The 17,419-nt window shown below is 46.4% G+C and overlaps 1 protein-coding gene across 1 annotated transcript in view; it reads right to left on the reverse strand.

The window, feature by feature from the left end:
- Positions 1–17,419, reverse strand: part of EXOSC8 (exosome component 8) — a 289,111-nt gene that overhangs the window by 73,994 nt on the left and 197,698 nt on the right. The window contains exon 10 of the mRNA XM_086935084.1: positions 13,316–13,422. Within this exon, the coding sequence (XP_086791210.1) occupies positions 13,316–13,422 (107 nt within the window). The remainder of the gene's footprint in view (positions 1–13,315; positions 13,423–17,419) is intronic.

Genomic DNA, 17,419 nt, shown 5'->3' on the forward strand with positions numbered 1-17,419 from the left:
ACAGCTCATGCCTCCATCCTGGTCGTCGAAGACACCACCTGGTCCACGAGGCTGCAGAGACAAGCGTCCACCTTCACCTGATCGTGACGACGACATCTGGTTCCACTCCTGGTTCCACTCCAGTCACTGGCTAGTGACTTTGAACATTGTCCCCTCTGCTTTCAGGTTCTTCTCTTCACTGATCCACCCTTGGATCACACCGGACATCTTCCTCCTGACCGCCTGCAGCACCTTTTCCTCCAGGCTCCATAGACTTCAACGCCGGAACCCAACACGACTTGGCACCTATGCACCCGCAGCCTGTGGGTGAGGTAACACGAGCATTTCGGTGCTCAAGGGTAGCTTGACTCTCCTAGTGTCCAGTTCCATAGTCGTTTTTGTCATATCTAGTCAGGGACGTCCGTACTCACCTTTTCTTAAAACTTTACTGTCCATAGACGTTTGTACGCATCTCGCGTGTGAGTTCACACTCTGCACACGCGTTCCGTGGGCCTCCTATTACCTACCTCAAGTTAGTATAGCGTGGTCCCAGCGATCCTACAACCTCTGGACAGCTCCATTCCTTTGATTGACTTTCACATTCCACTTACTTAGTATATGGTTTGTCGTGCCCCTAGGGCACCATTGTAAATCGTGCAACTTAAACGTATTTTTCCTAAGAGATTGTCATGTGCTTAGCCCTCTGACCTCATAAAGAGTTCAGAGGTGTATGTTAGTTAATAAATACTTGTTTATTTTCATAACAACCTGTGTGGTGTCCTTTCACCTGGTATTCAAGGGGTTATATGTGGTAAAACAGCTGGCTTCACATGCCAAAAGAGTTTAGCCTAAAGACTGCTTTTGTCCATGCTACCATTAGGATAGCTGGTCTATAAGGTTGACTTACAACCAATCACCATAAGGGTTGTTTGGACTTATACAAGGTGATCACTAGAACTAGTGAGCATCATATATCAGGCCAACTTCTCACAATAATGACATGGGCCTTCAATGCGAGGACTTATGGATAAGATCTTTTACTTTCCTGTACAAAACGGTTAAACCAGCTTGGTTGAGGCGAAATCACCTATTCACATTATATCGCGCCTCTAAGGCTTTCTAAATTCCAGCCATCAATGGACTCCATTCTTAATACCACATTACGTATGACGCTGCCATTAATAATTTTTGGGTTAGACGAGAGCGTCACTGGGAGCGTCCCTGGCCCAGCTAGGACCTTCCTGTTTTATGCAATCCTTCTGGCGAGACGGCAGATCTGTAAATTCTGGGTCGACACTAAGGCACAATCGCATGCAGGCTGGCTTACGTCAGTATATGAAACATCAAAGGTGGATTTGGCCAGATCCTGTAATAAGCGTAATCTATCTTTTTGGAATCTGTTGGTTCAGTGGAGTTAGGACTTCTGGGTTTTTCTTTTTCCCCCCGGGTCCGATGATTATGCCTATCATACTCTGCGGACCTCTGGTGGCCCCAAATGATATTGTGTTGGTCCGACAGGCTGAAAAATGCCTTGAGTGAGTATTGTAGTTCGGTGCCCCACCCCCCCTCTTCAAACACTCCTTGCATCCGTCTCTCACCAATATGGTATTTGTCTGGATGTGGGAGAGGAACAAGATCTCTCTCTCTGGCTAGGACATGTAAGGTGGTTGGCGCTTCTTGGAGTGAGGGTCAGGCAAATGAGGACAAAAAAAAAAAAGAAGATTTAATTTGGCATATTCATCCATAGGGCTGCACCTTGCAGCAATTGCAGCGTATTTACAAAATAGACAACATCTGTCTCTTTTTAGAGTACCTGCTTTTAAAGCATTTATGGAAGGATTAAAAAGAATCATTCCCCCCAGGTTACCACCTTCCCCAGTGTGGAACCTAAACGTTGTTCTTCCAAGACATATGGGACTCCCTTTTGAACCTTTACACAAATGTGAACTGCAATTCCTCACATGTAAAACAGCTTTCCTTATTGCTATTACCTCTCTTAGAAGAGTAAGTGAGATAGAAGCTTTCACACTACAAGAACTTTTTTTTACAAATACATTGTAACAAAGTGGTTCTAAGAACTAATCCTAAATTCCTTCCAAAAGTCATTACTCCTTTTCATTTAAACCAATCTGTAGAGTTACCTGTGTTTTTCCAAAACCCTGACTCTGTAGCAGAAAGAGCTCTACACACACTAGATGTTAAAAGAGCTCTTCTCTATTATATAGATAGGACTAAATCTTTTCGAAAAACAAAATTGTTTGTATCTTTCTCTCCACCTCATAAAGGCAACCCCATCTCTAAGAGTGGAATTGCAAGCTGGATTGTAAAATGTATACAAATATGCTATCAAAAAGCAAAACTTACATTAACAGTTCCTCCTAGAGCGCACTCCTCACGCACACTAGGAGCCTCTATGGCTTTCTTAGAGAACATCCCCCTAGAAGACATATGCAAGGCAGCAACATGGTCTACAACGCACACCTTCACTAAACACTACTGTGTTGATGTGCAAGCCAAGCAGCAAGCTGCAGTACGCCAAGCGTTCCTTAAAACTCTTTCAAACTACTGCAACAGATACAGGTGACCACCACTAGGGGAGACACTGCTGCACAATCGATGCTAAGTGTAGTATCTGCAGCTCATATGCCTCGAACGGAAAATGCTACTTACCAGTATGCCTCTGCTCTTGGCATGTAGAGCTGCAGATTACTACACGCCCTCCCGCCTTATATATATGTTCCAGTTTTATCTTACTTAGATGCACACGCATGGACATCCTTTTCTTTACTTCTACTAACTCCATCATTTCCCATCATGGCGAAAAACAATCTAAGGATGGAGCCGATGCCCATGCGCACTATCGTCCAGGGGAGGAGTCACCTATCTGGTGACTACAAAAGACTTCTTTCAAGACGACAACAACATGCAATCATCCGAGCCCAACACCAGGTGGCGATCTAATGCTACGTGTAGTAATCTGCAGCTCTACATGCCAAGACAGATGCATACTGGTAAGTAGCATTTTCCTTATTTCTTAGGTTCTCATTTTTAGGTCTTGCGACCTATCAATGCGCGCAAGCGCATTGAGCAGAGCGAGAATTCAAGTGCTCAAAATCCTCGTCAAACCAAGGGCTTTTTGCTGCGGTTTTCTTTGAGTTCACGTGGCCACAGGCACGCGCTTTTGGGCCATAAACTCTGTTCCCCAGCTCCAGCACCTCCCCTCTCTCTCCCCGCACACACAGCCTTACTTGCATTTCTCCTCCCCCTCCCCAGCCAGCTTCCCCCAGGCCGTAGCAGCACTCCTCCCACACCTTTGAAGTGAAGCTTAGCTTAGCTTCACTTCAAAGGCCCCTGCTGCTTCACACCGTGCCGCATTTCTCCTCCCCTTCTCTGCCTTCCCTCAGTCTTGTTGTAATGCTTGGATTTAGCTGTTGATACAGAATGAAAAGCGGAACTTTCCAGTATGTGACTTGATTTTGTCTAATGTGAATCCATGAAAAGGTGCTACGGGTCACACGCGGTTTATCACCCATGCCGTCATTAAAGGTGCATGTGCGCAGCATTACGAAGGGGCGAAAGGAAAAGGTCACTGGCACATTGTACACGGTGCGTTCTTTGTTTAAAGTATTCCTGTACGGTCCATGCTCTAAAACGATTGCAGTCGTCCAGGCACTAATTCCCTTCACTGACCTCATTTGTGTGGATTGTAAGTGGAAATCTAAAAAAACGATTAACAACATGGACCATACGAGAAAACTTTAAACAAAGCACGCATTGTTAGAGGAATCACATTTGCTTTAAAACATGTAAAACGTACAGTTGATTCACCATCTTTAAAACACATCTTTCCAAAAATCTCGTGGCAAGTCAACGTCGAAAACAAGATAAATGAACACAGGAGAAAGAAAACATTTCGAAGGGCGAGTCACCGTAGGCGGAAACAAAAACAAAGGAAGGACAATTTGGCAGTTTGACCATAAAAAAAGTTTAAGACACAAAAACAACAATTAAAAGCGAGAGGTGTTTTGAAATCTACCAGAGTAAATACCGCATGTCTCGGTTCGAGACAGTGCATGCACACCATCTAGAGCACAGACCTAAAAAGGAGTTAACAATGGCACAAATTATTATTATTTTATTGTGTGACATTATCACTGTAAATTCGTATCTTTTTCCAGTAAGGAGACCCAATTATAACACCCAAGACCCAACCAATTCTGACACTCAGACTTGTTGAGTGGGGATGAGTTAATGCTATATTGTAGTGAATTACAGAATGTTGTACATTATCAAAAAGGAAGCACTAGAACTGCCGCGTTACCCTGCTCTGTCCTGTATGATGTGCTGCGCCAGTCTACGTTTCTGTATTTGAATTCTGGGACTTGTAGTCTTGTTTCATAATGGATTGAACAAGACTACACATGCCAGAATACAAAGAACACATCCCGCACGGACCTGGCAATTTGACAGGGGTGTTGCGTTAACTCAGAACAGACTTTGCAAACAGAAATAGTCGATACAGAGGGGGCCCTTTGAAAGGTGGGAGGCCCTGAGCAGGTGCCCACTTTACCCATGCCTTACCGCGCCTGCTCCCCTCAGCCTTTCCATACAGGCTTTCCCCCGTCACGCCCTTTCCTGCACTCCTCCTCAGCCGCCCTCTTCTCCCGCCCTAACTGCCCCCACCCCCCAAGTCTCCTCAGCTGCCAATTTTTCTTTCAATCCTTGCCCCCGCTCCTCTTTTTTCACTCCCCTCGCTTTAGCACTTCTTTCTTTCCCTCCTGGGTCCTCCCTTTCAGCCCTTCACTTACACACTCCCACAGCCCCCCTCTCCCCCATTTCTCATCACCCCCACCCACCCTTCAGTCTCAATAATTTCCCTTCAGTCACCTTTGCCTACTTCTCGTTTCTGGGTGGTGTCTTCTGAAGCCGATACATTTGAATCCCAGCAGGGTAGGCTCAGCCCCTCATTCTTCCGGTGTTGATTCAGCGTGTGGCTTCCGTTGGGTAGCTGTACCCTCCCCCTCCTGTTCCCACTGTTTGATGGTTAGTGGAAGCGCATCAATCATGGAGTGACCCTCATATACCGCGCTTCGTCCTGCCCTCCCGAGACCCCCCTTTATTCTTCTTTTCACCTCTCTTTACTTCCTCGCGTTCATTCCCGCTCCCTTACTTTCCGTTCCCTTCATTCCTTCTCGGGTCGCTCCCTTCCTCTCCGTCCAGCTCCCTTTGTTTCCCCACTTTTCCATTTCTCCACGTCAGGCGGTGTTTTTCTTTACACCCATCCTCCTTCCCTCGTGCCCTCCCCCCATTTTGTTCTCAGTTACTTTCCTCCTCTCTGTCCTCCGTCCTCCCACAGACTTTTAATCTATTTTCACTTCACAATCCTTCTCTATTTTTGAGTACGCCCTCTTCCCCATGTTCCTTCATCACAACGTCTCACTTTCTACTTTCTTCCCCCCCTCTACAGTTTCGTCTTCTCCCTTCAATTCTTTTAATCAGGCCCCCCTCTCTCCCCGGCCCCTCACTTAGTCCTCACACCTCCATTTCCCCCTTCCATGCCTGTTTTCTCCCTCCCCTTGCCTCTCTCTTGCTGCTCCAGGTGTGATCTGCACAGCTCTCCCTTCAATTCTTTTCATCTGCGACCCCCTCTCACACCTGCCCCCCCCTCAGTCCACACACCTTCATTTTCTCCTTTCATGCTTACAAACGTTTAAGCTATTGCCATTATAAATTACAATAACTTTTATTTAAGTATTAATTATTTACAAAATTAAAAGCCATTGTTATTTGTAATATCAATACATCTAAGTCATTTGCAGCGCACACAGCCTACCTGACCACACGCCAGCCCTCTGCCTCTGCCCCTGGGTTGCCAACGCTGTAAGTCTCGCCGCCATCGACATCCAGGAGCGGCTGGAGACTACAGCTCCCAGTGGGCTTTGCGCGGACTTCCTGTCCCCGCTGTCTTCGCGCCAGGAGGCGCTACAAAGCGGAGCCTTGACCTCGGTGGAGCGGGGGTCATTTGCAGCGCACACAGCCTACCTGACCACACGCCAGCACTCTGCCCCTGGGTTGCCAACGCTGTAAGTCTCGCCGCCATCGACATCCAGGAGCGGCTGGAGACTACAGCTCCAAGTGGGCTTTGAGCGGACTTCCTGTCCCCGCTGTCTTCGCGCCCGGAGGCGCTACAAAGCGGAGCCTTGACCTCCGCGTCGCGGGACGCGCGCGGGCGTCGCCGGGCGGAGCCCGGGCAGAGGGCGGGCCGTCTGTGGCCGTCAGGGGCCGACAGAGGCTGGGCTGGGCCACGTCCCTTTCTTTTCTTTTCCACCAGCCGTGAGGACATACGCCCGGTGCCTGTCCCCGTTCTGTTGCCCAAACCATGTCTACCCGTTCAGGAAAGCCTCTCAGGGGCGAAGTTGACAGGGGATCAAATGCCGCGAGCCCTGTCATAGGAACAATGGACCGCTTTATCACCAGGGTAGCGGCGGTGATTGAAAAGGAGATCGCCATGTCTGAGCGGCGTCTATCTGAAGTACCCTTCCCCTCAAGTCGCTCATCCTTGGGGGCAGTCGCCCAGTCGCTCACACCTACCATCGTCCGGGTTCAAGCGGGTACCCCCCCTAGTGTGGTCGGTGTTCCCTCAGAACCCCCCCATTTGATTGGTATAGAGCAAAATATAGATAGGCTGGAAAATCTGGCCGCTCTTCTACCTATAGTTACAATGGAAGACGGTGGCCCTAGTAACCTGTCCACATCATCACCACCTATTCCACAAGTGATGTCATCAGAGATCCTGAGTCCCCAAAATCGCTTGTACCCCCCATAGCTACATCAGACGGGAAGTTAGTTGGGGCTTCACCTATCACCGTGACTCCTGATATTAGGCAGGAGTTTCTCTCCGTAGGTAAAAAGTTGCGTAAACGCAAGAAGGGTAGGCTAGTGAGACAGGCCGCCCTCTACCAAAGAGTAAGGAAGTCTCCTGTATCTAGTACGAGAACTACAAGGGGTGCCCCTATGCTGAACGAAACAGATATAGAAGGGGATGTACTGATCTCTCCCAAGGGGTCACACTCAGCCAAGGTCTCAAAGCCAACTGACTTAGTAGCAGTTGAAAATATTTTGGAGAAGGTATATACCCTCTTAAAACCGTTACTAACACAAGTCAAGGGCCTAGGAGAGAGGATTGACAAATTAGAGCAGTCAACCCTGGACGGGTTTCACTCACTCAAAACAACAATCAAACAAACAACTAGAGTGACTGGAAATAAGGACGTGGGTGCAAAGGGGAATGAACTACCAGCTCATAGTGGCCCCAAGCCCCTAACATCTCCTAACAAAGCTATTCCTAATAGTCCAGTAATCCCAACTCCTAAATCTCCTCCCCATCCCAAAGCAGGCCCAAGTCACAAGGGACTTTTAACACATACAGAGCCTGAGAAAAATAAGTCAAAGCCTCTTCCACAAAAACAGCAACAGACAACTAGTGGTAAAAAGGAAGTCCAACAAAAAACAGAGGGGAGAAGTAAACCCAGCGGGTTAACGACAGGGAAAGCCCCTAGGCCTGTAACCCAACATTCTGCCCCAACTACCTCCCCACCGGCCCCCAGTAATCCACCATGACGGATCCCCCCGATTAATCTCCCACCAGACTGTCAACCCTTTGTTGCTGTCATGGTTAATGTGCCTCCCCTAAAGGATGGGCAGATGGAAAACCATCAATCACTCAAGAACAAGTGTATCCACTGGCTGAAGGCAAACAAGCCAATCCCCCTGGGTGTGGATGGCATTATCCTAAGTGTCCGCAGAGTGGGATGGGTGGGGCAAGGGAAAAAAATGCAGGAGGGGGATTGTGTAATCATAAACTTCCAAGACCCCAGAGTAGTACCATCCATCTGTACCCCTATCAAAAATATGGGGGCCCCAGGGGTTAAACTAGTAGATCTTTCATATTTTTATCCTAGGCACCTTGTTAGCCCTAATGGAGGAAGTGTAAGTTCCCCTAATTCTGGCCAAAATTGGGTTGGGGTTGTAGGGGGCAATAGGGAGAATCACATGTGGGCAATTGGCCCCTGCTGACTGGAAACAGCGAGCAGAGTAGACCCAGTAGGACCACCACCCACCCAAACAAACCTTGCAAGTGGAATGGGAGACTCTATAGCAAATCCACAAGATCCCTGCTCTCCTCGGATATTTAGGAGGAGTCCTACAGATAGGGGCTTCCAGGCGCCCAGCGACCTTCCAGCTGTGACGGACCGAGTCTTTAAGGTTTTCAGCTGGAATGTCGCAGGGATTGCAGGAAAACTGGTTCTTCCAGATGTTACTGCATGGGTGGATGAGCACTCCTTGTGCCTCTTCCAGGAAACATGGAGCCTGGTGCCGGTCCATAGGGTGGGATTTTCCTCATATTCCTCTCCTCCGCGAGTCTCGGAATCTGGGAGAGGCCGACCTTCGGGCGGCCTTCTTATCTGGGTCGCGGCTTCTCTAAACTGTAGAGTAGTGGACTCTCCCACAGGTTCCCCGGACATACAAAATATCACCCTTATAGACCAAAGGGGAAGAATTGTTCTAAATATCTATAATGTGTATGCACGGGGTACAAAGGGTGGGAGAAAGTCTCCAGTAATAGCTCTCCTCGAGACCCTGTTAAACAACACCCCCCATAAGACACGCACCTTGGTTGCAGGTGATTTGAACTGCATGTTCGAGCCCTTGGGCTCGGACGTTTCCCTCGACCAAGATGAGGAGGATGCTAGGTGGGGGATCCCGGCACTGGACATCCCACCGATCAAAAGGTGGACAGAAGTGGCGCTCCAGATATACTCCCTGAGTCTTGAATTTAACCTAAGGGCAGCGAATGGGAGGACTTCCTCGGATAGGGGGGGTGCCCATACCTACAATAGACCAGGGCACACCTCTAGGCTGGATTATATTCTAATAGACGTGTGCTTATGGTCTTATGTAAGGGACATGCAGGTGGTCCCTTCGACAGAAAGTGATCACAACTCACTCTCCCTAAAAATGGAACAATGGTGGCAACCGTTAAGGAGGGCCAACATCAACCTGGCACCCGTACCACTAGATGAATCGGAAGTCACCCCATGTGGTAGAAGAATTAAATGGGCGAAACTGGTTTTATCCGAGGCAAAGGTTGGGGAAATTCAATCCCATCTAAACCGTGCGGTAACATCTCTCGGAACCTCCCTAGAAGGGGTGGGTAAAGCGAGTGGGTTATTTGTCTCCCTGATTGAAGCCTTAACCAACGTGTTTACCCTGTACTCTAAAAAGCCGGGCAATACAGGAACTAAAAAACCAGTTGAGGGGTGGTACACCCAAGCATGTAGGGGCCATAAGGCAAAGTTAGTTGAGGCAGTCAAATCCAAATCCCAAAGTGTGATCCAGGAAGCAAGGAAGGCCTATAAAAAGTCCCTTAATTTGGCTAAAAGGGAGTGGGAAGATAAATATTGGGAAGACCTACTCCAGGCTAGTAAAAACAGGGATTCAGGGGTCTTTTGGAATCTTATAAGTAAACGGAGCAAATCCGACGCAGCCATGAGACCCTGCAACATCCCGCCTCAAAACTGGGTAAAACACTTTGGGTCCCTATACCTCCCACCAGATGGGGATCTGTCTGTGGGGAGGGACCTCACACTGGCAATTGAACCTCATGCCTATGACCTCTTCACTCCCCTAGAGATCGAGGGGGTTATAGGCTGGGTAGCACCACGCAAGGCACCGGGCCCGGACGGCCTTCCGGGTGATCTCATGAGGGCTTACCCAGCGGAATGGGGAAGGATCATAGCTGCTCTCCTAAATATTAGGAGGGGAGGAGTAGTGCCAGAATCCTGGAAAGGGGCGGTGGTTGTCCCTATTTATAAAAAATGGTGTAGGGAAACCCCGGGCAACTATCGCCCCATAAGTCTGATAGACTCCACCCAAAAGATAGCTGGTAAAGCTATCCTTGGTAGGATTCTCCATTGGGTGGAGGAGAATAAAATCCTATCAGACTTTCAGGCAGGTTTCCGGGCTGGTATGGGGACTATAGAGCAGGTGTTTAGGCTGTCCCTTTTGGGGTGGAAGGTGGTGGAACTAGGCAAGGGTAGTCTTTACTTAGCCTTTATAGACCTGAAGACTGCCTTTGACCTAGTTCCCCGGGAAGAGCTCTGGAGGGTCCTTCATGAGTTGGGATTACCACCTTACATCTTGTCCCTTCTCATAAGCCTTCATGCCCACACCTTTGCACAGGTCCGCTGGGGTAAAAACGGAGAGCTCACTGAGAAGATACCAGTGTCTAGGGGCGTAAGACAGGGCTGCGTCTTGGCACCCACCCTATTCTCGTTATATCTGAATGGGGTGGTAAAACATCTTCAACAAGAACCAGCCGACGCCCCCTGTCTTGGAGGTGTCCGCATCCCAACCCTGCTTTTTGCGGATGACACGCTCCTGATCTCGAAGACCCCACAAGGCCTGCAGAAACTATTAACACGATTCCAGGAGTTCTGTGATGCAAAAGGGCTAATAATAAATGTGGACAAAACGAAATACTTAGTTGTTAATCCACCTACAAAATTGGGCCGCCCACCTACACTCAACTCTACCCCCCTAGAGAAAGTAGCCGAATTCGACTACCTTGGTATCCGGATTACGGACAGGATGACTTGGGCAAACCACATTGAAAAAATGGTTCTTAACCACAGGAGAGTAGGAGGAGCTCTCATGAGGGAATACAGAGCCTCAACTAGGAGATCACTTACCCCAGTACTCGACATCTACAAGGCCAAAGTAGCGACATCAGCCTTGTACGGGGCAGAACTGTGGGGCCACTGCCGACTGGATGCCCTAGTCACAGCAGAGAGCAAGCTTTTAAAATCCTTCATCTCTGTTCCACTGAGCACACCATCAGTACCAGTGTGGATGGACACGGGATGTAAAAACATTAAAGATCAGGCTCAGCTTCGCCCGCTCCTGTTGTGGACAAGGATTTGGAGGAGCGAAGAATTAAAATCCTATGCTGATGCCCTGGGAGATATAATGAGCCAGGGGGGTTGGGCTAAGATAAGATGGTTAAATGACACCAAAAAGCTTTTGGAGAATATCGGACTAGGAGATTGCTGGTCATCCCGTTCAGCCCCCCCAAAAGAAGTTGTCAAGGCGCTTTATTGGAAATGGACTGCTGAGCGTCTAATCACAAGCTCCAACCACTGCAGGTCCACTGCCGCCTTTCTACAAATTAAAGACACTGTGGCCATTGAACCCTACCTGGACTTGATCACTCTCCCCTTTGACCGATCTCTTTATTTTAAATTTAGAGTTGGTTCCCTCCCGCTAGGTGCTCTGGTATCGAAATGGTCATTAGCGGCCCGTACTTCTCCCAACTGTGCATGTTGCCCGAGTAAGGTTGAGTCCATTGCGCATGTTTTATTTGAATGCCCGGATTACGCAAGGCCTAGGAGCTTTTGGCTGAAACCACTCTGCCGAAATATGGGCACACGCAGTCATTCAGTAGCCTTGCGTATCCTAAGCACGGACACTTCCCCTCCCATTGTGTGCGGAATAGCTAAATTTTTAAAGCAGTTTTGGCTCATTCGATGTAAGAGATTGTCAGTAGCTGTTTAATTCTCTTTTTAGTTAATTTATAAACGGTCTTTTATATCCTTTTATCTCTTTTAATATTTCATACTGACTTCTTGTGGCAATGATTTTTTTTGTACATTGTATTGATTGTATTATAAATGTGCTTATAAGATATCTCTGCATATCGAATAAAAGCTTATGACTGACTGGCATCTAAGTCACGTAAATACAACACACATTGCATTACAAATGCTATAGGTGTCACATTTGCGAAAGTTAAAACTATTGACAGTGTAACTGACAAAGCTATTAATTTTGCTATTTTCAAAACCAACACATAAATTTAAAAAGTGTCATTTACAATACCAATCGCTCAAACTTTCCTAATGCGGAAAGTTAAAAGTATGGGCATTGTAAATCACAAAAAAAAAAAATGTCATTTAGAAAACCAATAGCTCAAACTTTCCTACTGCGAGACCTATTGGCAACGCCAGTGCTTGGTTTTTTTTGTATTCTCTCTCTTTTCACGTTGGTTAACATTGGGAAGGAAGAAGATGTGCAGTACATAAGTCTCTAGAGTTATTGTTCTAGTCTTTCTAGAATGCTATTACATGACCTGTATTCCACCAGAATGCTCTTATGTTTATGTTCTAGGTTTGCTGTCAAGTAAGGGTTCTATTCTACGGCAGTTGCTTGTTGCCTGCGTGGAAAGGAGTCCACTCTTCTCTTGTCTCCTTCTTCATACTTGGACTAAAGGACATCTCAACTTACCTGCTGTTCCATGTTGCATCATTTACTACAGACAACTGCAACAAAAGCCCAGTTTCCAACAGTCAGCACGCTGAAGTAGAGTCTATATGATCCCGCACGTCAATTCCAGAGCGGAATGGCATCAGTGCAGATCCATGTGGCATCACCTCCTGGTTTGCAGAGGTACTGCTTAACAATTTCCTGACGGCTGGGTAATATTCAAACCTAAACTACAAAGCCAAAATCCACTAATTCAAGCAGAAGCATGTGAAATAAAAAATAAAGTATTTGAATGGTTACTAAATGAAAGTGTTCTAATGAAGTTATTAGAGGACACTTGCATTACCACTTTCACTATGCATGTGTTTTTACAAATTCCAAGTCACTGCCAGCGACGCAAATGCATGACATGTATGTAGCCCAAGTTTAGAGTTGAACAATTCGGATGTGAAGGTTCTACATTGTTCCATGGTAGTAGCTAGGGATGATTAGTAACTGGTCCCCATATTTTATTTACCCACCACTGTCATTAACCTTGAAGAAATTCCACAACACTCTGCTTCAACGTCATATCAACTGTGCAGTACACAACCTGAATAAAATAGTTGAACTACTTCAGGTGCTAGCAGCAACTTGCTGGTAAACATTTACGAACACTTTACATTTACTGTGGACCATTTTAAGCTGCAGGTCAACAATGCAGCAGGCCTGAATTATGGTGTTGCTCTGCTCATCCAGCACAACTCAGGAAAGTGCTCAACCATTAAGTGTGCCATTTGTTTACTTCTATACCAATAACTATCTTTTTTATTTCGTGCTTACTGCCACAGGTTTGCCATTTTTATTTACTTTTGATCACACATGTTCCTATCTCATTAGCTTAGAATGTATCGACTTTGGAAGGAAGAAATGCTGAAATGACCTGGGTCGGATCTTAAACTCAGCTCTACCAGAACACACAGCTATCTTGCTTATTTACATCAATTACCTGATATAATTACGTTTATTTACATACCTGGCTTATGGACAGAGCAAAGTCTATTTTCTTCATCAATCACAATGGTTATTGTTCCAGTTGCCAGAGTTTCTTCTTCTCCAGTAGGATCAACAATTAGTAAAGTGCTTCAAATAAAAAAGGGGATTTTTTTTACACAAATAATGTATAGTGAATGCACATGAAATATAATTCTACGTCATCATATAAAGTCACCAAAATGTTCTATTACATACATATGGTTTCTCTTATTTGTCAAGTCACTTGTGCACACATTTATACAAATACATGAAATATGTACAATATATTCAAATTTCACAAATGCAAGAAATAATATCTGAAGCGTCGTTTGATCTTGTAGCTTTAATACTCGAAACTAGACAGCGCCAGCCGACAAGTGTTTCGTCTGAGTATACATAAACTCGGACTCTGCAGAGCATCCACTTGTATATAGCAAGAGGATCAATCCCCCTTAACCAGTGATCGTTCCAACCCGGTCAGGGTGTCGAAAGATTGTAGTTTGCAGGTGTAAATCACCAAGAACATCCGCTCTGTAGTGGTGAGCTCATCAATAATGCCGCCCGGTTAATGAAAACCGGACAAATCTAGTGGCCCAAATTTTGATATCACATCTAAAATCCCGTCAATGGGGCTGCATCCAGTCGGTCTGTCCGGCTACCTGTATCGGTCCGTGGTGTGCTTCTGCAATGGCGAACGTGTCCATGGCTTCTCTTATTTATAGGGACCTATAAACCCATGACCCACCGGCGTAGGTGAGGGGGCGGTCCGCCCCAGGCGGCACGATTTTAGGGGCGGCTACCACGCAGCACTGGTGGTCCGTCCGTTAGAGGGCATAGCGAGGAAGGCCTCCCGCACGCGGCCTATAAGACCCAGTCAAGCCTGAGTCAGATAAAGCCATGATACCAGGCGCTGTCAGGTGACGTGCGCTCACGTTCTGCTGCCGAAGGCGGGGAGTTTGTGGATGGAATCAAGCAGAGGCGTAACGTTACTGCAAATGATTGTGGTGAGGCCCCGGGCGGGCAGCGCTGCCTTCTCTCACCGCCGGCCGCCGCCTCCTATGTCACCGTGTGGCTCAGCTGTCTCTGTGCGTGGAGCTGAGCAATTGCTGTGTACTCGACCCCCGGCCGCTGCTGCGAATTTAATTGCTGAGTCTTAGAGGAACTGGCTGGGAACCCGGGACTCTGTTTTCGAAGAGCCACTGTCTGCTCTGCAATATCATCATGACCTGATTGAGCACCATTAAGGCCCCCAGGTAACTTTGGTCTCGTGCTCTTTAAGACCACTGGAAAATAGAATAGAGTCCGCTCCTTCAAGTGGTTTGGAATGTGCCTGCTGATGCGACAGCGCCTCTTTGCATTTCTACAAATGAAAAGCATTTTCTTTCCACAGGCACATTAAAGCTGGGGTGGAGCACGTTTCTTCTTCCCAGTACTTTGGGGGTCATATCCGTGACACACAGCATCCTCAGCCATTAAATTGGGAGCCCGGGTGACATTGACACTGGAATGCACTGGGCTGGGGGTTCGTGGAAAAAAATGTATTCCATAAAAAAAAAATTTTTTAAAACAGTCAAAAGCGATTCAGACACTCGAGTTTTGTGTCAGCTGAAGTTATAATTCCAAATTCCACACATAAGTTGCAGAGATGGAGGAAGGGAGACACACTGGCATAGTAAGGAGAGTCCGTGGGCAGAAAGAAAGCTATGGAAAGAGGAGAAAAAAAGGCAAGAGGAATGAGGGGGAAGATAAGAGGGAGAAAGGAAAGAAAAGGAAGTGGTGAAAGTAAACAGGATGAGGCAAGAAAAAGAAATGAGAGGGTAAGCAGACGTGTGACCCTAAAAAGACCAGATGTAAAATGTATTAGGGAGAAGAAGATAAAAGTCAGAAAGGAGAGAGGCTTAATAGAAGCCAGTGTTTCATTCTAGTTTTCAAACTAGAATGCCAGCTCTGTCCCAACTATCAGGGATAAATGAGCTGAGGATGGAACCACCTTCCTCCCACAGTGAAATTATCTTTTATTCATTTTATCATATCATATTTCGCTTTCGTAGCGCTGCTGCCTGGCTGAGATTTTTCTCTCTTAAAGGGGCATCATCGGAAGAAAAAAAAGTAACAGGCCTCCCTGCACCACTAACAGGCACCACCACTAAGCATTACAGAATGCTCTTTCTTTGATGACTGTGATGTATGCTTGGATAGTGATACCTATTGTGACTTCATTCACTAGATCGCCCTTTAATGAATGGTCTTGGGTAGCACACATCAATTGGAAGAATCTGTAAGATGGCAACCTATCCTGCTAATCCTATGATAGTAGTAAGCGTGTTAACCGCCCATTGTCATAAGTGACGCCTTCCAATCTTGGCTTTTTAGCCAAGACCACTTTGCTTCTGTGGATCCTAAAACAACAGAAAGCAAAGTGCTGTTTGTCACAAAAGCAGGACTTGATGAAGGTGTCATTGATGTCTAAGGGTCACTTGAAGATGTGAAGTACTGCGTCCCTGCTTTCCCATAATGCTTTGTTCCACTTAAACTGTACCACTAGCAAGGATCATGATCCGTGACCAGTTTAGAAGCCTGCATCTCTGCAGTGATTTCAAGAAGAACAATTCAAAGAAAAAAAGGTCTAGGCTAGGTCTTGACAAAGGGCCTTTGGTCTCCACTCTGTTTTAACCGAATTAGGCCCCCACTCAGTCTAACTGATAAGCCCAGCCCCCCATGAGAAGCTAAAACTCTACTCCTGCCATGGCTTCTTAGCTTAGTTCAGCCTGCCTCAACCTCAGATACAATGTCACTCTACAGCACAGAAGAACATTGCCAACTGGGCACTGGGGAGGTCTGTGAGGTCCATATTGTTCTGTGAATAATAATGGGGTTTAAGTCATTTTCCTGTGCGTTTCTAACTGCTTCCTATGCACACATGAAGATTTTTGCTATTATTTGCCGATATCCTTTCAATTGTTTCGGGCTCCTCCTGTGAACCCCTTGGCTTCTGTTTTCTTACATAGTCAGCATTTGCTCTCTGTGGTTTGGAACAAAGCTGCAACATATCTAACAGGAGGCTGAGGTGCAGGACCTCCTATATCTAACAACTTTAACCTAAAGTCTAGTTTAACCCAGAATGTGGGCCAGATGTGGTTGATTTCATGTTGCTTCAAATATTGCCTTTGACGCACCAATACCGACCTACGTTCTTTGTGGAGGTCAGGAGTTTGAAAGAATGGGTTTACATTTTGTTGCATGGTTTCCCCTTGTCTAGTTGCTTGAGGGTGTTGATGGCACTTTTGCAATTATTTTTTGTATTGTATTGTAATTGCATTTATATAGCACTCACTACCCATAACGAGTCATCAAATCGCTTTTTTCAGTGAGTGGCATGCCTCTCCGGAACCCATAAATGATTAGTGGTGAATTAGTATAGGGAAAATTTGAAAGAAGTGGTGTATATGTTAGTCAGTTATTTGGATTGAGAAGGATAGTGGAGGGATAGAAGAAGAAAAAACGTTTGCATTTATATAGCGCTTGCTACCCTTGATGGGGTGTTAAAGCGCTTTTTTGGCGAGTGGCACTTTACTTCGGAACCCAGAAAGGTATAGTGGTGAATTAGTATAATGAAAATATGAAAGTAAGGTGAGTGGTGAATAGGTTAGTCATTATGTGGATTGAAAATGATAGTGGAGGTATGGAGATTTAGGCACTTGAAAAATGATAGTGGAGGGAGAAGATAAGTTTTTTTTTTTTGTTTTGTTGTTTTTTTGTTGCTATAGACTTCATTACGAGTGGTTATTCCCCAATAATGACGAACAACGTCCATATCTTGCTGCTTACTGCACCTAAATGCCATCTTCCGGGTTTCCCTTGATAAATATCAGTAGGTTTGGCCTGAAGCACAAGTTACTACTTGTGTAACGATATATCTGTAAGAGACATTAGTTAGTGATAGATTCCTTACCTTAGAATATCCCCAGGCGTCAGACTGGATCCGGAAATTTTTGCGTAGCAGTACCCTTGCGCGTCTGTAGACGTCGTCTGCGGCTCCGCGTCCGTCGTTGGCGCCGTGATGACGTCGTCGGAGTACTTAGACGCCGCCTCTGCGTGCTGACGT

The sequence above is a fragment of the Lissotriton vulgaris genome, chromosome 8 (assembly GCF_964263255.1).
Source record: "Lissotriton vulgaris chromosome 8, aLisVul1.2, whole genome shotgun sequence".
Taxonomy (NCBI): domain Eukaryota; kingdom Metazoa; phylum Chordata; class Amphibia; order Caudata; family Salamandridae; genus Lissotriton; species Lissotriton vulgaris.